This window comes from Corylus avellana, chromosome 5 (assembly GCF_965113065.1).
Source record: "Corylus avellana chromosome 5, dhCorAvel1.hap1.2, whole genome shotgun sequence".
Taxonomy (NCBI): Eukaryota; Viridiplantae; Streptophyta; class Magnoliopsida; order Fagales; family Betulaceae; genus Corylus; species Corylus avellana.
Genome location: NC_142494.1, coordinates 26,173,053 through 26,195,434, shown reverse-complemented (window position 1 = coordinate 26,195,434; position 22,382 = coordinate 26,173,053). Strand labels below are relative to the sequence as shown.

Below are 22,382 nucleotides of genomic sequence, written 5' to 3'. Positions count from 1 at the left end.
TGTGACTAATGACGTGCTCGAATAAACTACGTTAAAATATTTAAATGTTTGAGATATTACAGTTTTTATTATAATTTTGTTACCGATTGATATGATAGTTTATAGTTGATAAATTATTAAGAGTGTATAATTGATAAGTCAGTCACTAACTAATTAAATTGACATATTGTATTTTTTGTAATCAAAGTTGTAATACTCCTAATATCAATGCTTGGTAAGCAATATAATCAAGTTTTAATTATCTGTATTTTAAAAACAAAAACAAAAAAATAGGACTAATTCTTAATTTGTTAATTTTGTATTTCAAAGAAGTACATGCATGTTTCACTAAAAATATTAAAATTGCAACAATATATATATATATATTAAAATTGATTATAATTATCTAGATAAACGTTATATAAACCAAAGCCTACTCAAAATTGAGCTAGTTTCTAGGTCATTAGTTAATCAAATCAATGATTAGTTGAATACACACATTATACTACATGTTATTTCTTCCTATAGTACATTGTTGGTCATATTTAGAAAATACAACTTTTTTAAGAGGTATCATTCTCAAATTTAAAAAATTAAAAAATTTTAAAAAATATATATGTTTTAAAAACTAATTTCCTTAATTTGAACACAGGTAAAACAAACAAGAAATATATATTAACTATTTCAAATGAAGTAAATGTTGAATTATGAAAGTTATTACACTTATGTCTATTGTCTTTCAAAGCATACAATATTTGAGGTATTTTTAAATGAAGTAATTATAAATACCAAACATTTATTTCAGTGAGCTGTTTTTTTTAGTATTGATGGAGTATATATTTATGTGAAAAACAATTATAAACTTAGGTGGATCTATTTTAATGCATGATTTAAGTTGTTGTCATTTGTAATGCTTAATTTGTATTTTCAGGCTTTAAAAATAACCAAGTTGACTAACACGATCATAACATGTCTCCCTTCAAAATTCCCCTTTTTTCATGTACATCCTACTTTTCAATATTCAATAGGTTATCTTACAAATTTTTGGAGGAAATTTCCTTAAACCTACTATAATAAGTGATAAGTGTCATTCAACATTTATGAGTTTCTAAAAAATTAATGTTTGAGTTCTTAAATTAGTAGAATGACAATAAATGAATGTTAAAATATTAAATAAAACATGTAATAAATAACATTTGTCACTTATTATAGTAGGTTGAAGAAAATTTACTCAAAACCAATTTAAAAAAAAAAAATTTATGTCACTCGAGGCCTAATCAATAAAAGGCAATTTACCGATGAGAAAGACTAGCATAGGGCAATAATCGCATTCAATTAAACCATCATTTATTCAAACAGATTAAGTTAAATAGGAAATAATGAATTTAATCATTTAATTAATATTATAAAATCCATCTTACGTGTGGATTCAAAATCTCCACACGTCACCATGTGTCTTTGCCAGCTTGTCCATGTGCCTCATTCACTATCACTAGATCTAGTAATGATAAAACAAACACCGACATCAGTTTACTAGCCACATATCGGTGGTGTTTCTATTTGGCATAGATGTTGTATGCACCTCCACGTGTCGCTCAAAGACGTTGGCATTTTCTTCAAGTTCATGCAATTTATTTTGCTCGTGTGGACTCAAAATATCCACACGCTACCGTGCGTCTTTGCCAACTCGTCCATATACCTCATGCACTACCACTAGATATAGTTATGATAAAACAAACATTGAAATCGGTTTTCTAGCCACATATCGGTGGATCTCTAGTGTTTCCGTTCGGCATAGCTATCGTATGCACCTCCACGTGTTGCTCAAAGATGTTGACGTTTCCTTCAAGCTCATGCAATTTATTTTGTAAATATTTTTATGCGCTTACGCGCCTCACTCACTATCACGCACTACACACGTGTTCATCGGACTTGGTTCATCCAATCCGATCCTACAACCTAGCTTCATCTTCAATGGTAGAATATATGATATTTTCTATATATTTGTTGATTTCCTTCTTGTGTATTTACTATATTTATCTATAATCAAATTTTTATGATTTGATTACATTTCTTAGCCCATTTTCACGGATTGAGATTTCATAAAATTTTATTTAAATTTGAAATTCTTAAATCCATAAATATCAGCCGTTCATCTCATCTAAGCGTCTAAAATAAGTCATATTTTAGCATTTAACGAGAAAACATGGCTTATTAAATTCCTTGATGATAGCTTCCTCATTAAATTTCTCACCTAAAATAAGCCATTTACACCTACCCAAATTTTTATACAAATAGTCATATGTAACACACAAAAAATCAAGTCAACATAAATAAAAATGTAACCCTATTGGGTGTCACCAATGGTAGGTGTAGCCTTCTAAAACTAAACAATCCCAAAATCTCTGAGTTCTTTGTCTCACCTTTTTTTTATTATTATTATTTGTTTCAATTTTATTGACTAGGAAAACAGTTGACTAGTTGAGTATGAATTATAACAAGCTTGAAACTCGCTGGATTAGGAAAAGTGATGGAACCTACGATTTACGAATTAGTTTAATGGGGAATCTTGCCAAAATATGATGTTACTCAAAAATTCAAAAACAATTTGGGGGAATAAAGACAAAACCCTTTAGGGTTTTGGTTTGGTTGGTAAAACTTTTTAGAGTTGTTTGTTAACATAAAGCCCTTACGGTTACACTAATTGTTTGTTTGTTTGAGTTTTTTTTTTCTCCAGGCAGATTTATTGTTATTATTATTTTAATGTTACTGTTGTTTGATTGCAAGTGTGAGTGAACCTACCTTTGATGGTGCTCCCTTACTGTATATTGGTTTAAGAAAAAACAAAAAAGAAAGTGCAAAAGGGCGACGTGTCAAACAGGTGACCCACCAGCCAATTGGCCAAACGTGTGGTGTTCATAGGTACACGCCCCCCCCTCCCCCCCCCCCCCCCCCTCCAAAACAAGAATGAATGAATGTGGTCTTTTCCGACAAACGACAGTCTTTTGTGCACGACAAGACAAAAAGAGAGAGAGTGGGCCTACTGGTCACACCCCTCCCCTTCTCAGTTTCCCACTTGCACAGTCACCTCCACCACCCCCCGTCCCACACTCCGCTGGGCCCCGCCACCAATCCTCCTGGATCTTGAGCACCACCTTCCACCCCCCGCCACGTGTATGTGCCCACCCTCCACCACCCCCCCTCCCCACCGCTTTTCTACTACAAATTACTACGTAGCTGATAACGTTATCTTCCACTGATTGGGTGCTTCTCTCCACGTGTCCTCCGCTTTCACTCTCTTTTGGATCTTCTTTCTTCTTCTTTTCGCCGTCCTTTTCCGCACTCTTTCAATCTGGATCCGGATCCTACCCATGTGTGACTTGACTCTTCCCACTTAATTTAAGTATTCAAAAATTAGGTAAAATTAGATTTGGCAACCAGCCCTAGATTTTCTTGTTTTATTTTATTATTCGGTCAATATAACTGACTTGGATCAAGATTCTTTCTGTTTCAAATGAAACAGTCATGATTAATTTCCTGAGCTTTTTTTTTTTTTTTGGTTAAAAAAAAAGAAGTTAAAACTTCACTAAAAATAAACTAATTCAATGAAAATGCATTTACTAGGATAATTAATTACAAGGATTCCGAATCATCTGTAAAGCGGGCGGGTTGGGAATCGGGATTCGGGATTCGGGGATACATAGGATCCGGGTCATATGTGCTGATCTCAGTGTCCCATACAAAAAGTTGCCATCGACGAGCAAACCAAAAGGCATATGAGAGAATAACTGAAAAAAATTCCCAATCCCAAACCATATAAAAAAGGGTGTTAAAACAAGAGCTTGATAAATAAAAAGAAAGAAATCGGCTTAACGAAGAGAAAGAAGACATTTTCATTAACGGAAAAAGAGTAGGGACAAAACATTGTTGTAAGAGAGAGTGGTCAGATTGTCGAGAAAGGTTTTATTGCTCTTTGCTATTTTTGCTTCCCATTATCACGATGATGTTGATGCGTTGAACTTGGTTTTAATTCAATTGGAAGCTCTTGGGACTTGGTCTGAAGCAACAACAGCATCAAAACAGGTAGGATTCTCTCTCATTATATATGTATGCATGTATCTATCAGATTGTTTTTCTTTGTGTAATTTTCTTCTCTAGCCAGATTTTGGAAAGGTAAAAAGTTGTAATGAATTTTAGAGAGAGATCCCAAGTTGTATTATTGTATTGCCTTAAGAGAGAAAAGTGTTGAGCAGTGCCACCTTTCGTTTATCTCATCTGCTCAAGTACTTCTGAAACATTGTTCTATTGGAGATCCCGTTGTGTGAGTTCTTGCTATTGTTAATGGCAGGGTTTTGGTTTTTCTGATAATTTTGATTTCTTTTAGTATTGGGTGTACAACATATATGTGTTTTAGTTACTATGTTTTTGGTTTCAATTGCAGAGAGGTCAGACTTAGCTTCATTCGCTGTTTCATAACTAAAGTTTCATGCTTGGGTGGTTTGAATTGGAAAAGCTGGTTCCTTTGTTTGTGGGGTAATATATAGGAAGACAAGAAGGAAAAGCATTTCCCAGGATAATTGAGTGACTAAGATTTTCAAGTTTAATCATGTCTGTAGCATTCCTATGGATTGTCACCCCAAGCGTAGAGATATCCAATAGCTTCGGGTTCTTCGATTCCGTCCGAGATGGAAACCGGCTTTTAGATTCATCAATGCCTGTATCCCGAGATTGGGGATCGATTAAAGCAAACAAGAGTAGGAAACAGAAATGGAATCCTTGCTCCCTCGGTACAGATTTGAAGTATTCATCCGTTGGTGGGTCTGGCTTAGTGGGTGGAAGCAACTTCCCTGTGTTATCGAGCATGGTAGCAAACCCTGCAGGAGAAATGGCTATATCATCAGAGCAGAAGGTTTACAATGTGGTGCTGAAGCAGGCAGCCTTGGTTAAGAAGCAATTGAGGTCTAGTGGGGATCTTGATGTGAATCCGGATATTGTTCTTCCTGGGACACTGAGCTTGTTAAGCGAAGCTTATGACCGTTGTGGAGAAGTTTGTGCAGAGTATGCAAAGACGTTTTACCTAGGTTAGCCTTCTCTTCTTTATCCTTTAATTATGAGGTTTGTTATTTGAGATATAAATGCAGTATCTGTAATACTTTTGGAATTCAATTCTTATTTACTTTTTCCTTTTTCAGGAACTCTGCTAATGACCCCTGAAAGGCGAAGGGCTATCTGGGCAATATATGGTGAGTGAGCTGACCTTCAATCAGAACACAATCTTTCTTATAATAATGTAAAAATGATAAAAAACACTTTTACCTCTAATGAGAATTAAGAAGTTAGAGGCAATAGTTATCATAGTAAACTCTGGTGAAGTTTTCTGTATGAGTTATATTAAAGCATTGAAAATAAAGTGAAAATGGTTTTTGGTAGTACTTTTCTTCTAATTCTTAAGTTGCAGAACAGATATTATACTAAATAAGATATTCTTGCTTTAGTGAGAAACATATCATGTCCCTAACTAATCAATACATGATTGTTTATTTACTGTGTTAAGATGGGGTTCATACTGAATATCTAAGCTAGTTTCTTAAACATGAGAAATGCTTTTTTCTTTGTTCTTGAAGTGTGCAAATGCATGAACTTCTGATGATTATCAAACGTGTGTTGAAAATTTTCGTGAAACTTTCAAGGGTAATACTTGTCAAAGCAAATTCAATCACGCTAGTGGACCAGTTCCACTGTGAGACGTTTCATGCATTAGAACTTTTCTTATCTGAGTGACTTTTTTTTGCTGATTGTAACTATCTGATGATGACTTCCTTCCCATTTGTTGAATAGCAAGAAAGTTAGGCACCTTTTCATTAGCATTTTGGAAGTATTCTTCTTGCTTTTCTAAGAATTAATGTATGATCATTAAGTAGAGTCTTGCCTGGAAAGAAGGCTTCAGTTCTCTTCAAAGTGTGTCCCAATTAATAGTTAATTTAGCAGAAAAGTAGGTCATTATGGTACCAACCAAAAAATGATTCAAGGACATGAGGACTTGAAGATGCCCATAATTGTTCTCCAACATTTGGATGTGCTAGGGAACTACTTTGAAATCTTAATTTCTTTTATCACACTATTATAAGGAGAAGGAAATCCAATTTATTGATGCTAACAGGTTCATTCGTAAGTCTTTTCAAAGAAGATAAAATTAAATTAAAAAGCCAAAAACTAACTGATTTACTCTCACCATGGGTCTCCTAGCTACTCAGTAGTAAGGATGGTTCTTATCATATGATATCTGGAAGTTAAACGATGCAGTAAAATTTTAGGCGTTCTCGTCCAGCGGAAATTAAAAGTTTTGGAAAATTAGCAAGAAAAAGAAAATTTAAACCGAGTATCAAAGACTGCTACAACTACCACCACCACCTAGTTCCATGTAAATGGATACATCTCGATGATTTGAGACTTTTTTTTTGGTTGGGGGGACAGAGGAGTTCTAGTGCCTTATCTTTCTATCTTAGAATATATTGCATCACCTTTAGATCTGCCATTTTATGATTTTGGCTTTAGTTATTGTACCAGATAGGTGAAGAGACTTTTTTCCTTCTCTTTTATTCTTATAATTCATGTGTTTGGGAGCAATTTCTATGTTTGTGACTTCAATATGAAGAAAGCTAAATTTGTTTCATATTTTTATTTCTTATGATCCCCAGTTTATTTGGATTAAGGCTTGAGTTGAGTTGAGTTTGTGCATTTCTTATGACGTTGTTGCACATACAGTGTGGTGTAGGAGGACAGATGAGCTTGTTGATGGGCCTAATGCTTCACACATAACACCAACAGCTTTAGATAGGTGGGAGGCACGGTTGGATGATCTTTTTCAAGGTCGTCCATTTGACATGCTCGATGCTGCTTTATCCGATACCGTTACAAAATTCCCTGTTGATATCCAGGTTAGACGTTACTTTTGAGAAATCCATGAATCTTTATAGCTTTACTTACCATTCCTGATCTCATTTTAGGTTCAAATGGAATCTTTTCCATTTCACTGATAATCTCCTTGACAAAGTTCTAGCATGTTCTCCTATGTTTCTCACTTTGATTGTTAGCCAACTTTAATCCAATTATATGATCTACATTATTGCAGCCATTCAAGGATATGGTTGAAGGAATGAGAATGGACCTAAAGAAGTCAAGATACAAAAGTTTTGATGAGCTATATCTCTATTGTTATTATGTTGCTGGAACAGTTGGATTAATGAGTGTTCCAGTCATGGGCATTGCACCCGAGTCGCAAGCAACAACAGAGAGTGTATATAATGCTGCCTTGGCATTAGGGATTGCAAATCAGCTAACCAACATACTCAGGGATGTTGGAGAAGAGTAAGTGTAGAGCTTTAGAAATTTATATGCTGCAATTTGTCAGTCTTATTGGTAATGTAATACAACAACAATGCACAAATCATGGAGGTTATTTTATGGCTTGAATGGTTGAGCCATTCAGTTATGAATTACCATTTTTTAAAAATTATTAGAACTCTATGAGAATATAATATAAAAACATTTTGAAATAGTAAATATAATTCACACGGCAGTATGTATTTAATTCATCGGATGTGGTACAATCAACATGTTCAGAGATGTATGTTGTACCTGTGTTTGTGCTTCAAGGTTTCTTGAATTTAGAATCAGACATTCTAAGTGGTCTACATCCCAGTTCTGTTTAATATACATGCTTATGCTTCATAAATGCCTGGAGAAGAGAGGATGATTTGTTAGAATATTAATTAAATGATTAAATTCACTATTTCCTATAAGATTAAGCTTTTTAAATAACTGATGATTTAACATGATTAAAGTGAACTTGGAATTTAATAACATAAATTAAATTCTTACAACGTTGTTCATTCTTTTTCTACTTTTTCTTACTGCCCATTCTGGTGCAAAACTTACTTTGTCTCCATAAGAATCAAATTGGACATCGATGGAAGGTCTCATGCCTCAATAAAGGTGTCTCCATCTCTAGTAAGTAATTGACACTCTTATGGAATTTTTCTTTATACAGTGCTGGAAGAGGTAGGATTTATCTACCACAGGATGAGCTTGCTCAGGCAGGGCTTTCAGATGATGACATATTTGCTGGAAAGGTGACGGACAAATGGAGAAATTTCATGAAGAATCAAATAAAGAGGGCAAGGATGTTCTTTGATGAGGCAGAGAAAGGGGTGACAGAGCTAAGTGCAGCTAGTCGATGGCCGGTAAACAATCGAAAACTTATCAATATAAAAATAATGCAGTGGAGCACCACTCACTAGGTTCTCTTTGGTTGCCAAGACAACAACCAGAGAGAGTGAAACTGGTAATCTTGCTAGTAATTGGCGTTAAAATGGTTGTTTTATAATAATCCTTTCCGGTTATTTATCTCTATTTTACTGTCAATAGAACAAGGCAGAATGGGAATTCCTTGTGATCAGATTCAAAAGTTACCACCATAATAACTTTACTCACAAATATCTTACACATGCTAATATCATTGATATGTTTTGTTGGAAGTGATAATACCATATTATCATCTATATGCTGTTATGCTCACAGTTAAAAGTTACCCCGGTGTAAAAATTCTCTGTTAGAATGACTAGATTGATATATGTTGAAAGAAACCAAAAAAAAAAAAAGACCATTTTCTTCCATATCTGTTCATATAAAAGAAACCAAAAAGATTATTTTTCTCCTAGTGATTGAGAAATTTAAGAATCATTGTTGGGTTTATTTCTGAGCTTCCCATTGTTGGGTTTATTGCAGGTATGGGCATCCTTGCTGTTGTACCGCCAAATATTGGACGAGATAGAAGCTAATGACTACAACAACTTCACGAAGAGGGCTTATGTAAGCAAAGCCAAGAAGTTACTTGCTTTGCCAATTGCATATACGAGATCTCTTATCCAACCGTCAAGAACATCATCTCTGTTGACGAAGGCATGAATCCAAACTTGAACATAAAAGTGCAGAACTGATTATATGGGGAATAACTTTGTAAAAAGAGAAAAATGAATAGCATGCAGAAGTTGTATATCATGAGACCTTGTATTGCAGATAGTGTTCATCTTTAGAAGCACCCTCCAAAGGTTCCTTCAAAAGCAAGCAATGTGACTACCAAAAAAACAAGAGCAACACATAGGCAAGCATAGGATTTAAATTTCCATACTCATTATAATTTATACACGCTTGGAATATCAGAAAGCAGCTAAGAAATTTGAGATTACATGCCTGTTTTAAGCAATTTGGCCATATTGAGATAGATGGTAATGGTAGGATATTCAAATTTGAATCATACTGGAAAAACATTAATTAATAGAATTTTATTGATTTTCTTTCAATATGGATACAATATTGGCTGGTTGGGTAGCTACTGTTTAGACTATCTGATTACAAACGCATTTTTGGGCTACGCATTGTTAGAATCGTTTTGGAAAATAGTGTGTATGGCTATTGAGTTTTGGAAGTAAGAGATAAAGTCAAGGAAAAGGGTAGACAATGAGTAATGTTTATAGACCGTTTGTGTCTATGGTTTGAGAGACACATGATATTGATATGGGCCTGCAATTATGAAAACACTGGGACCTTTACCCTGCGAAGAACCACATTTCGGCTTGATCCCTTTTGAGATTATTGGGCAACCCATAATGTTTTTTCGGTTAAGCAAGTGTTACTTATAATTGCATTGACAAACCCATGTTTTGTTTTTCAGTGTGAGACATAAGAGTACAACCTCCAATGGCTAATAGAGTGACATAAAGTGAATCTGCATCTTGGATATACACTTGAACTACGCTTGAAAACAAGAAACTTTTAGAATACAAAGAGAACTTTTTAGAACTTTGAGCTCTCAAACTTTTGACTAGAGCATACTGTTGAATTCAATCTGCCTGTTCAGATGCTTGGATAGTTTAAAACTACATCCTTTGGATAAAATTTTGGTGAGGGGAAACAACTACTTCACTCTTATGGGTCTCCTTCAAACAATCGCATTTTCTTTTTGGCTTAATGTTTATGCTTTTGTAAAGTTTATAGTCTGATCAAAATTATATACAATTTACCAACAAAAAAAAAAAAAAAAGTTAATGAAAGAATAAAAAAGGATATAACTCTTTTTGTACAAAGGCATAGGGATTGATGAGAATCCCAGACAGGAAAATAATAGCATTACTATTGTAATTCCGACATTGGAGTCTAATGCATATGACATGGTGAGTGGTGATTCTGAACAATTAAAATCACAACGAAACAAAAATATTAGCGGTGGGAATAAAAAGAGATTTAAGATGGAATAATTGAGTAATATTCTTCACTCCATTTATTACATCCATTTAGCATCGATTGACGTAACATATTTTAAATGTCTTTTCATGTCAACAAATCATTTAAAATACGTCACATCAACTCACATTAGGTGTCAATAATAGTTAGGGCCCATTTCCTTGACCCTTCCTCTCCTAAGGTGGGTTGCGGGGGGCCAGCATCGCCACCAACTCGGTGACCATCTTTCTTTTTTCTTTTCCTTTTTTATTTTTAAGTGATATGTTGATGTGGTAAGTGAGTATTACTTGAGTTTGAGGGAATGCTAGAATATTCTCAATATTTTATATTATTCAGTTATTCCATATACCTAAACTTAGTCTAGGGTTCACTCCGGGTTTACTTGTTTACTTACTACTCATTTTTTCTCAATAAATAGATATCTTTATAATATTATTTCAATTAAAGAAATAATGTGTAACCAAAAAAAGAAATGATTATTCCATAATAATAGACATTTCATACACTTCAATTAAAGAGCTAGATATAGTGTAACCAAACTAGGTCTAATCTGTGTACCAAACATGCTCTAAAATACAGAAATTTCCACATAAAGACGAAAGAAAGCAGCACAATTGAGATCAGCCTTACACAAGTTTAATTAACAAGGAAAATTAAAGCAGATAATTAAAAGTGATACAAATGACTAGTGACCAGCAAGCTGCATTAACTTCTTCCAAGCAGGGCGGTTTGAGATATCCTCCCACCATGCATTCACATTCTTCCTCTCAGTCACCAAGTTCCCCATTTTAGCCTCATTCATGAGATATCTAATGCCCGGAAGATGGCTGAGATCAGCCAAGCTGAAAGTCTCTCCGGCGAGATAGCTGCTCTTTGACAACCTTTGCTCGTACACGTCCAGCACCGTCTCCAGCTTTTGCTCGCAGGAGTGAGCCAAAGCCAAGTCCCCCGGCTTGCCCATCCGCGGCAGGATCACAAGCTGAAGAACCAGAGTGTAAACCAAGTCGTTGAAGTTGTGTGCTTCCACTTCCAGCCATTGATCCACCAGAGCTCTCTCTTCTAGACTACTTCCCAATAGGTTGGGACCGTGGTCCGCGTACTTTGCTGCATAATACTTTATAATTGCCCTAGACTCTGAAAAAAGAAAGAAAGAGATTAATGCTGTAAAAAAAAAAAATTTGTAATTTATATGATTATCATATAATAACAATAATAATAATTACGACTTAAGTGGCCGGAATATTGAAGATGTCCTTTTGTTAGGGGATAAAGTTTTTCTCCAAACCTCCACCCCAGTTTATTAACCGACATGTATATAAAAATTATAGAGAAATATTATTTTGCATTATCCCAACCTATTCAATATGCATGCTCAATTCACTCTTAAATCAATGTTAATTAAAAAAAATTTAAAAAATTACAAGGTAGATTGAGTATGCCAAGTCAACTGAGTATGTTGGTAAAATGTAAAATGGCATTTTTCAAAATTATATACATTTTTTACATATACGTGTCAAAATTACATGTATTTTAGTAATAGGTTATTTATATTTCTCTAATAATATTCATGTTTGCAAATGGGATAATTTGTTTCAACGGAGTATATTGCTACGTAAATAAATAAACATATATATATAAAAATAAAAATAAAAAACTTTTTTTTATGAATGTGTTCATCCTTGTATGAGCCCTTATACAGCTATAGTATTAATTAAGATATATATAAGACTTTTAAAAATTCTTGGGGTTATCAAAAACGACCTCTGAGTACAAGCCTCTCTCTTAAATAGTTGAGTATTTAATTTGAATAAAAATATATATAGTATAAAGTTAAATTTTAAATCATCAAGTATATTAAAAATTCAAATTGATAAAAAATAAAAAATAAATTAATAACTCTAAGAAACACTTTTATTTAGATTATTAGGTGACCCGTTACCATAAAGCTTGAGATAGCCATCCTCTATTGCCGGAACTTGCCCAAACGGCTGTGCAAAAGAATTAAAACATCTCCGTCAGTGAGTATACATTATAGCTAGAAACCAAAGCAATAAATTTAAGCTGCAGTACTCATTCATAATATATATATAGAAAAAGAAAGAAATTATATATAAAAAAAAAATACACTAGCTGCCGAAAAGTAACATGATATGAAATAGTAATTACCTGTAGGACAAGGAACTCAGGTCGCTTTTGTTCTCCTGCCTCAAGATCAACATGAACAACATCAAAGTCCACCTCCTTCTCCAGAAGGCAAGCTAGCACCCTCTGTACGCAGGCTGACCTAACTGTCCCATACACTTTCACCACCATCTTCTACAACCTCAAAGGCAACTCTCACCGAATCAAATTTGTTTAGAAAACCCACGACCGAGAAGATCTTTGGTTCTTGGCCTTTTGTCGAACATCCCAAGCTCATATATATAGTAGAGATCCCAACAACTGGGGGTTGCCACTTGCCACGTGAATTTTGGAAGTTTGACATTTTGTTATATAGACTAGTTTGACACCATTTTTTAAATTTGATATCAACTCAACCGTTTAATTAAATGGGTTGAATTATGATTTATTTGTATAGTTTTATATATTTATCTTTCAACACAATTCGAACTCGAGAAACAATATTTAGAACTGACACCTTTTAACACGACCCGTAAATTTAAAGTCGGCAGACATTAAATTCCGAACCTGTTGGACAGCATGGGGGTTGCAACGTGAATTTTACGAAGATATCTTACGTGTTTGTTTGGTTTCGAATTTTGGTTAACCCAATCAATATTGCCAAAGAATAAAACAATATATAGTAACCGTACTAGGTATTCGTGATATTAATATTCTTGTGTTGTGGTAAACGTCGTTACTTACCTTGCTTGACGGTGCGCGCATGCATGGTGGCTGAGGAGGGTTGTCACGTGACTGCCTCGACTGGTGGGTAAGAAAATGGGCTCACTCACCACCGGTTTGAATTGGCCACGTGAGCTAAAAACCGACGGAGACTCGAGAGAGATAAAGAAAGGGATTTCTTTGAAGCGGTTTATAGCCGTAGGGCCGATTTCTTTTTTTCTTTTTTCTTTTTTAAAAAACAAAAAAGAAAATTGCAATCAATATTTTAAGTTACATAACTTATTTTCTGCTTTAGAATTTATTATCTGGATGTACCAAACCAACCGTTCTCAAATAATATAACCTGTTGAAAATACCGTCAATCTAAGTTATCTAACTATAATATATGTGGTCATGATAATTGGGTCAAATCACACCATGTGTTTATCAAATAATACAAGCTATATATATATATATATATATATATATATATATATATATATATAATGATCATTATATTATAAAGTTAATATTCATGGTCATAGTTGAGTTAAGTACTTAAAATATTTGTTTTTGATTTAAAAAAGTGTTATGAAGCATCGACACTAATTAAATATAGAAATAAAACTCCTTCTCCTACGTACTTTCATACATATATATATTAATTGTCGATATAAGCATATATCACTACAAGAAAAAGGGCATTTTCTGACGTGTGCTACAGTAAATTTTTTTTGCCACCTCGGCAATTTCCTGACGTTTACAATATAAAACGTCAGGAGAATTTTTTCTGACGTGTGAATAGTAACACGTCAGAAAATTCTGACGTGTTACTATTCACACGTCAGAAAAAAGCTGACGTTTAAAAAACATGAACGTCGGGACAAAATTTCATTTCTCTTAAAATAAAAATTGATATAATTACTGACGTGGTAAGTTCCACCACGTCAGAATTTTCCTGACGTGGCACATTGCCACGTCAGGAAAATTCTGACTCGCCAGAATTTTCTGGCGTGGTAGATTGCCACGTCAGAATTTTTCTGACGTGGCAGAAAAGTCCTGACGTGGCCCTGTGCCACGTCAGAGTCTATATATATATATATATAATTAAATCAGAGTATATATATAATATTAATATGATATATATAATTATAATTATGTATAAAATGATATATTATTATCCAAATGATATATATATATATATATATATATATATATCATAATTATATATAAAATTATAATTAGAATTGTCAGATATTTTGAAGTTTCAGATTATATATTATAGCTAGGTATAATTAGACCTAGTTATATAATTATAGGTAGGTATAATTATATATATATATATATAATATATATATTATATCATTCCTGACGGGCCATGTTTGGCACGTCAGGATTTACTGACGTGCCAAACACGGCACGTCAGCAATTCTCCCTGCGCATGCACGCGCGCTCGTCGGTCCGCGCGCCGTGCGTCCCATCCCTCCGGCCAGCGCGCCATGCCTCTTAATTAAGAGGTCTGGCGCGCGAGTTTTGAAATTTTTTTTTTTTTTTTTTTTTTCTTTTCCCCCAGCTGGCCAGCTGGAGGCAGGCACTTCCGGATGCCATTGTACATGTACGTGTCTCTCTGTTCTCTCAAAAAAACACATTGTCCTCTGTTTTTCTTTCTTTCTTCCGAGCGCCATTGCTGAACCTGAGGATTTTTTTTTTTCTTCTGCCCAAAGTCTTCCTTTTTTTTCTTCTGCCCAAAGTGTTTCTTGATCAAGGATCAGTTTCTCTGTCACGATAACACTGTTACTCCGCGCGCCCGCAGCTGAACCGGCCGCCCGTTGTCCTCTCTAGCTACCTCCATTTTTAGCTCCTACAAGAGCTCCTCACAGGTATATATATATTATATAATATGTATATGTGTACATGCATCCTTGTACTTATTTATTTGTTTGGTTTGGATTTGGTGTTTGCATGCTAGGTTGGGTACTGATGTTTGTGCTAATTTAGTCTAATATTTTGAATTTGATTGTCTAATCCAAAGCAGTAATGATATATATATATTTACATGAGGATTAATATAATGCTAGCTTCACTCCATAAATATGAATTTGGTTTTTGAATATCTATAGCTTACTCTATCTGTCGTTAATTAGTAGCTTACCCTGCTATATATATATATATATATATATATGGCCGTATATATGCTGCCCATAAATTCCCAGCATTAATTTTATAAAAGAAAGATGCAAGGAAAGGAGATAAACCTATAGCTATGAGATCAATTCATAAGGATAAGCTGAGGCCTAAATGAACATGACGTGCCAAAGCAGTAATGATATATATTTAGATAACTAGATTTGTCAATTTTAAGAATTTGTCAATTTGTCAATTTTAAATGAACATGTAACCTAAATGAAATTTGACAAATTGACAAATTTCACTATAAATGAAATTGACAAATTGACAAATTGACAATTTGACAAATTTCATTTACATGTTCATAAAATTGACAAATTGACATAAGGTAGAAATAAATATATATCATAAGGATAAGCTTTCAAGAATTCATAATTTTCCAAAAACAGTATTAAAAATTACTTTTAAGGGGGTCTATGAGTAATATATCTCATGAAGATCAATATTCCATTGACGGTGATAGTAATTCTTGTGACAACCTAATTGAGGATCTATCAATTAGTGCCTTTTTTTGTTGTTGAGGAAACTATACATCTTAGCTTAAATCAGTGACTTTAGATTTTTATTTCAAAAGATGGACCACAAATAGGACTTAGAAAGAGTTATTAGTTTAAGCTCAAAAGCCAAAGCTCTCGACTTCACGATTGCCATCAATTGCAAGAATATGCCACGGTTATCTACCTAATTGAAAAAAATAACAACCTACGAAAACTCATGACATCTTTTTCCATTAATGGACCATTATCACTACATGGTCAAAATGGTTTAATCAACGTATCAATATTGGAGCATTATCACTACATGGTCAAATGGTTTAATCAACGTATCAACTATGCATGAGATATCTTAGTCAAGCATCTATGTGTCCACGAGCACACATGTATGTATACATGTATGGACTAAATAGAGAAATTAGAAGTTAGGAGCCAGTCCTATCATCTATCAATCATAAACAATAAAATAAATTTTGATCAAAATGGCATCACCAAATAACCGATAAGCAATCCTAAAAAAATGCAGAAAAAAAGAAAAAGAAAAAGAATTACATCCATAATATCAAACACCAAAACTAATAGATTTATCTAATTGCTAAAGGTAATTGAAAAAACACTCCCATAGTTGTTTCTGTTGTATTTTTCTTAGAGATTCTTCTTTTGATAAGTAAAAGTAATCCTACAATACATTTATTCCATAGTTTGATTTTTTTTAAAAACACAAGTAGAGAAAATGAAACCCTACATACAATTATATTCTTATGGAACTAGACATACAATTATAATCTACCTTTGTACTTAACCTTAGGAGACTTCAAGTCTTATTCAAACACAAAGGAAACGGCAGAATGACAACCACTATTATAGATTATTACCATACGGAAGGTTATTTCATAGGCATTTTCCTATTATTCCAACATTGCTTAATTAAGCTCCTAATTAAATGAATGGCATAGCATTTGTATATTGTTTAGGTTTTGCCCTGTTAATACGAGCCATGCTATACTACTATATATATATATATTGACTTCGTAACCTATCTAGATTTATTTTATTTGACTAGGGTCCTCAACATCTACCAAATGCATATATATGAACTTTTGGGAAAAATGTTTTGTTCCTGAATGTGTATGAAGAATGGTAATAGTTAAACAACATCAAATAATGTAAATTTGATGGTCCCCATTTGGAATAATTGTTAATTTGTTTAAGTTTCAGAAATTTTCATGACAAAAATAATTTACCAACAATAAAAGCATCTAATTTCTACTACTAAATGTTAGCATTGTGTTTGTGTCTAATTTTAGATCCTAATAGATATTGCATTGATGATGATTTATAAGTGTACTTATTGCTTATTGATAAGAAAGGCACTTATTGCTTCTTGATTGATTGTATTATCATCTCCAGGTATTGCGGAGAAGTTGTCGAATGAGGAAGCTATCGACCTAGATTGAGCCTTGTATGTGAGTTCGTAGTTGGTAAACATATTATATATTTTGTTATTGTTTAGTTGTGTCAAACAAAACTATATTTCAAACAATAGTTATTGTTTGTTTGTATATGATTGACGTATTGACTGCATGTTTGTAATCGATATAATTATATGCATATGATAAATAGTAATTTTAGAAGGATCTTACTTTCCAGTCGGAAGATATATATATATATATATATATATATATATAGATATTGCATTGATGATGATTTATAAGTGTACTCATTGCTTATTGATAAGAAAGATACTTATTGCTTCTTGATTGATTGTATTATCATCTCCAGGTATTGCGGAGAACACGTCGAATGAGGAAGCTATCGACCTAGATTGAGCCTTGTATGTGAGTTCGTAGTTGGTAAACTTATTCAGAATTTTTGTTATTGTTTAGTTGTGTCAAACAAAACTATATTTCAAACAATAGTTATTGTTTGTTTGTATATGATTGACGTATTGACTGCATGTTTGTAATCGATATAATTATATGCATATGATAAATAGTAAGTTGCATTAAATGGATGTTTAGTCAATACTTCGTTTGAGGTTTAATATATTAGGTTGGGTCTCTTGTAACTATGTCAAGTTTGAGGTTTAATAGTTAGTTCATGGTAAACTGCTAGTTTTGGTTAGACTAAGGGTTTTCGGGTTTGTCAACCGCTTACGTATGTATGTGTTGTCTAAATTATGAGTTCCTCACTGTTGCTTTATAATTAAGTGGTCAAAAAATATATAGGTGGATTGAAGTTATACATTCTCGAATCTGATTTATTAAAAATATGTTTGCTAGGCCATGGAGGAAAGTTTATACTTTATTCAGTATTGTCTTACACATGATAGAGTAGAGTAGTTCTTTCTATTTGTAGAGTTTTATGATCTTTGAATTTATTTCTTACCGCAGATTGTGAAGAAGCTTGTAGATTTCTGACGTGTGTATACATCAAGCTATTTGGGAAACCTTTGGAAATAGCGGTATGAGGAGCTCATGGATGTTGTTGCCAAGTATGGTTGGACATAGGACGTATTAGTTTGGTTTGATTTTGTTTTCGATTTTGGTTTGACATATATCATAATATAATTGTTGAATTGACTCAATGACCTACCAGTTATTTAATGCTTGTCTCTATTTATTTCTTTTGTTGATAGATATGAATGTCGAATTGTATTATATGTAACTGAATTTTTGGACATACACATCCTTTCGTATGTTAGAATGGTTTTATCATGCCATTTGTTTTTTGTCCATAGGATGCTTAGGAAAGATGACATGAAAAAATTGGTTTATTCTGTACAAATTGTAAACCAAACATTGGATTGCCAATTCAATACAGGAGTGTACAGGAAATTGAATTCTCCGTGTACAGGAGTGTAAACCAAACATTGGATTGAATTGTATAAACTGAAATAAATTGAATTCAGGGAAGATATTGGAAATTGCCAATTAAAAGTGTACAGGAAATTGCCAGATTTCCTGGAAAATTGGAAACAGGGAAAAAAGTATGGAAATTGGAAACAGGGGAAAAAATCGTGCAAAGCAGAATTCCAACGTTAATCGAAAAAAAAAAAAAAAAAAAAAAAAAAAAAAAAAACCTAATTTCCTGACGTGGCATAAAACACCACGTCAGAAAATTTCTGACGTGGTGTTTCTACCACGTCAGAAAACTCCTGACGTGGCATAAACACCACGTCAGAAATTTTCTGACGTGGTGTTTTATGCCACGTCAGGAGTTTCTGACGTGGCATTTCTGCCACGTCAGAAATCTGCTAACGTGTGCAAACTACAACGTAGTGAAAATTTTTGACGTTCACACGTCAGAATTTTTCTGACGTGTCATTTCTGCAACGTCAGAATTTTTCTGACGTTGCAGAAATGACACGTCAGAAATATTTTCTGACGTGTCGGTGGATAAAACGTCAGAATTTTCTGACGTGGTATCCACTCACACGTCATAAAATATTTTTTCCTGACATCTATGTTTCTGAGGATCGACATGCGTCAGAACAGACCCGTCAGAAAATTTTTCTGACGTGTCGGACACTAGAACACGTCAGAAATCTCCTGTCATAAAAAAAATTGGTTTTTTGTAGTGTATAATGTACTCCAAACAATATAAAAACATAATCATTGTTTGAAAACATTATTAAACGGAGAAATAAAATGTAATATAAATTTATCCAAACATTTGCTAGCTTAATGCATTATTTATTTAAAAAATTTAGATAAATAATTGTTAAAATATTAATTAAATAATTATATTTAATTCACTAAAACAGTCAAAATATGTCCAAATAGCCCTCCAACAATAATCACTGGATCATCCCCATTTAGATTGTTACGGCCTGGCCTGCCCACGTGAAAAGTTAAATTAATAACATTATGAACAAAATACAACCTAAATCCATTAACAAAATTTTAAAAAGTTGTTCCACAAGATTCTACAAGAGCATGAAAAGCAGATGAGACCCGATTTCATCGGATAAGATAAGATTTCGTTACATATTTATAGATAAGATAAGATTTCATTACATATATTAATTCGACACTGAACTTGGGATATATATTTTTTACGACATGCTGTCCACATCAATCATCGTAACTACTGTAGTAGCCTACAATGATGAGTAAGTTTGTCGACGTACCGACTGCAAAGCTTGGAGTACTATGGCAATGCCAGCACAGCAGGGAGTCAAATCCTGAATTCAAAGTTTATTGATTTATCAGTGACACGTGGCTTCATAGGTCCATTCAATACGTTGATAGACAAGTATGGAGTCGATCTATATCATCATTGTCGCGAGCCATACACCACAACCAACACATTATACCTTCCCGTTTGGAGAAAGGTATCATTTATGGCGGTAAGATATGGTCTTTAATTTCCTTATTTGGTTGTTTTTTCTCATTAAAAAAATAGAGTAATTTTGCATGTCCCACCAAATATACGTCATTTTACGTGAAATCATTATATGTTTTTCAATAAAGGCCTAAGGTTGGTAATGATTTTTTTTTTTTTTTTTTCCATTTTATACCAACATTTTTATATAAAAATGTTTAATGTCAGCTTTCACAAGTAAAAATCATTGCATGTCTCATCAAATATACGTCATTTTACGTGAAATCATTATATGTTTTTCAATAAAGGCCTAAGGTTGGTAATGATTTTTTTTTTCTTTTCCATTTTATACCAACATTTTTATATAAAAATGTTTAATTGCTAGCTTTCACAAGTAAAAATTATTTTATAATGGTTTTATGTAACAAAACGTCAACATTTTCTTTCTTTTGTACTTATATGTAATAAAAAGTGATGTTAATAATTTTCTTTATTTATTTTTTAAATTATTTAAAGTATTTAACACACGTTTTAACACTACAACACTTCAAAGCATTTAACACATAAAAAAGAACAACATTCAAGGAGATCTTTACAACATTTTAAATAGTTTATAACAAAACAACATTAAAAAAATAAAAAAAATTAACGGGTCATAAGTAGATTAGTAATATGATCACGCTCAATGTTCATAGAATTTTCATTAGACATCTCTAATTGTTGCATGCTTGACTCATCTTGTGCTTCGTGATTGCAAATACTGTTAGTAGGTAGTAAATTCTCATCATCATCATATAGTTGGAACTCAGTATCCTTTATTACATGCTTCCTAAAAAGTTATGAAGAGCCATAGAAGCCACCACGATTTTCACTTGTTTATCATAAGAAAAATTCGGCATACAATATAATAACTTCCACTTATTTTTTCAAACTCCAAATGTTATTTTAATAGTGCATCTAAGTGATGAATATGCATGATTAAAAATTTCATGCATACCCATCGGTTGGCTTCTGCAACGAAAGTCTAGTAGATGATATTGCTTCCCTTTGTATGGCCCCATGTATCCCTTCCTGCGAGGATATCCTATGTCTACCAAGTAATGTTTTCCTGCAAAAAATATACGAATAACGGTCATAAAAAATATTGAATAGTATATTTTTTTCATGTATAATTCATAATTGTTATTTTTATTAAATACAAACCTCTAGGTGGGTGTGGAAATCCTAATTCTTCCTTTCGAATAGCGTCCAAAAAAATAAGTGTATTATGTGCAGTACCTTCCCATCCAACCCAAACAAAGGTGAAACACATACAAAAATCACAAACAGTCATAACATTTTGAGTAGGAGTCCATTTTCGACCAATATATGGTATTTGTTTTAATGGAAAAATTTTAACTGGCACATGGGTTCCATCAATGGCTCCAATACAATCTTTGAACTATGACCAATACCGCTCATCATCACGAATTTTGCTAGGAACATCCCTAAACTCCCTATCAATATGATTAATAATGGCAATCGTCATTTTCGAAATGGCCATTAAAACACTAGTAAAATGTCTACTAATTATTTATCCTGAATGTTGAAACCTTTCTTCCACTATTCTATTCTCAAACCCATGGCCTAAAGTATTCAAAAACATAGTTACCAACTGTTCAACAGTTAATTTCCTAGTACCTCCTAAATGATATATTTCCTTCAACTCTTTACACAAGTAAATGAATACGTATATTTCCATTCTGAAATTTTGTTTGCACCTATCAAGATTACTTTGTAAAATCTCCATAACCTACTTTTATCCCATTTGAAAAGAGGTTCTACAAGGTTTTTTTGCAATACATGGCATATAATAGTTCTCAACAAATTTTACTGCTACAGCTGCTAGAATAAAAACATCATTTTCATTTTCATTTTCCTCTTCACCATAATCACTATCACTTGTATCATTTTGAGTGCTATAATCACTATTGTCCATGTCTGTAAGGGAAAAAAATAAAAATAAATAAATAAATATATAATAAGCACCCATAAAAATAAGAAAAAGAGAAAAAAAAAATAACATTCAAATAAATCCTTATAACTTTTCAAATAGTTCATAACAAAACAACATTAAAAAATAACAAGATTATTCCATGCTACGACGATTAATTTCTCTATTTTCTATTCGCTTGATAAAGTCAATCTTCAACCATGACTCTTTAATAGTCACAAACATCTTTCTATGTGATCTCTTAAGAAATACTCTGTTGAAAACTTAAGGATGTTAAT

The 22,382-nt window shown here is 33.0% G+C and overlaps 2 protein-coding genes across 2 annotated transcripts; one reads left to right on the top strand and one right to left on the bottom strand.

Moving 5' to 3' along the window:
* Positions 1 to 3,715: 3,715 nt before the first annotated feature.
* PSY (PHYTOENE SYNTHASE) lies at positions 3,716 to 9,226 on the top strand. Its single transcript, XM_059595710.2, has 7 exons — positions 3,716 to 4,062; positions 4,421 to 5,060; positions 5,172 to 5,222; positions 6,745 to 6,917; positions 7,112 to 7,347; positions 8,030 to 8,222; positions 8,767 to 9,226. The coding sequence occupies exons 2-7, from the start codon at positions 4,586 to 4,588 to the stop codon at positions 8,944 to 8,946; spliced, it is 1,308 nt and encodes a 435-aa protein (XP_059451693.1). The 5' UTR covers positions 3,716 to 4,062; positions 4,421 to 4,585; the 3' UTR covers positions 8,947 to 9,226.
* A 1,580-nt stretch (positions 9,227 to 10,806) lies between these two features.
* On the bottom strand, positions 10,807 to 12,672 carry LOC132182658 (glutathione S-transferase F11). The gene is made up of 3 exons (XM_059595962.2): positions 12,448 to 12,672; positions 12,221 to 12,269; positions 10,807 to 11,415 (listed from the first exon to the last, which is right to left on the bottom strand). Exons 1-3 carry the CDS (start codon positions 12,592 to 12,594, stop codon positions 10,967 to 10,969), a joined length of 645 nt encoding a protein of 214 aa, XP_059451945.1. The 5' UTR covers positions 12,595 to 12,672; the 3' UTR covers positions 10,807 to 10,966.
* Between the last annotated feature and the right edge of the window lie 9,710 nt (positions 12,673 to 22,382).

Excerpts from the sequence above, each read along its gene's own strand:
- PSY (XM_059595710.2), top strand. The coding sequence starts at position 4,586 with ATGTCTGTAGCATTCCTATGGATTGTCACCCCAAGCGTAGAGATATCC. Across the intron at positions 5,061-5,171 it reads TGCAAAGACGTTTTACCTAG|GAACTCTGCTAATGACCCCT; the intron begins GTTAGCCTTCTC and ends TTCCTTTTTCAG. Across the intron at positions 6,918-7,111 it reads AATTCCCTGTTGATATCCAG|CCATTCAAGGATATGGTTGA; the intron begins GTTAGACGTTAC and ends ACATTATTGCAG.
- LOC132182658 (XM_059595962.2), bottom strand. The coding sequence starts at position 12,594 with ATGGTGGTGAAAGTGTATGGGACAGTTAGGTCAGCCTGCGTACAGAGG. Across the intron at positions 12,270-12,447 it reads CTGAGTTCCTTGTCCTACAG|CCGTTTGGGCAAGTTCCGGC; the intron begins GTAATTACTATT and ends TCTTTTGCACAG. Across the intron at positions 11,416-12,220 it reads TGGCTATCTCAAGCTTTATG|AGTCTAGGGCAATTATAAAG; the intron begins GTAACGGGTCAC and ends TTCTTTTTTCAG.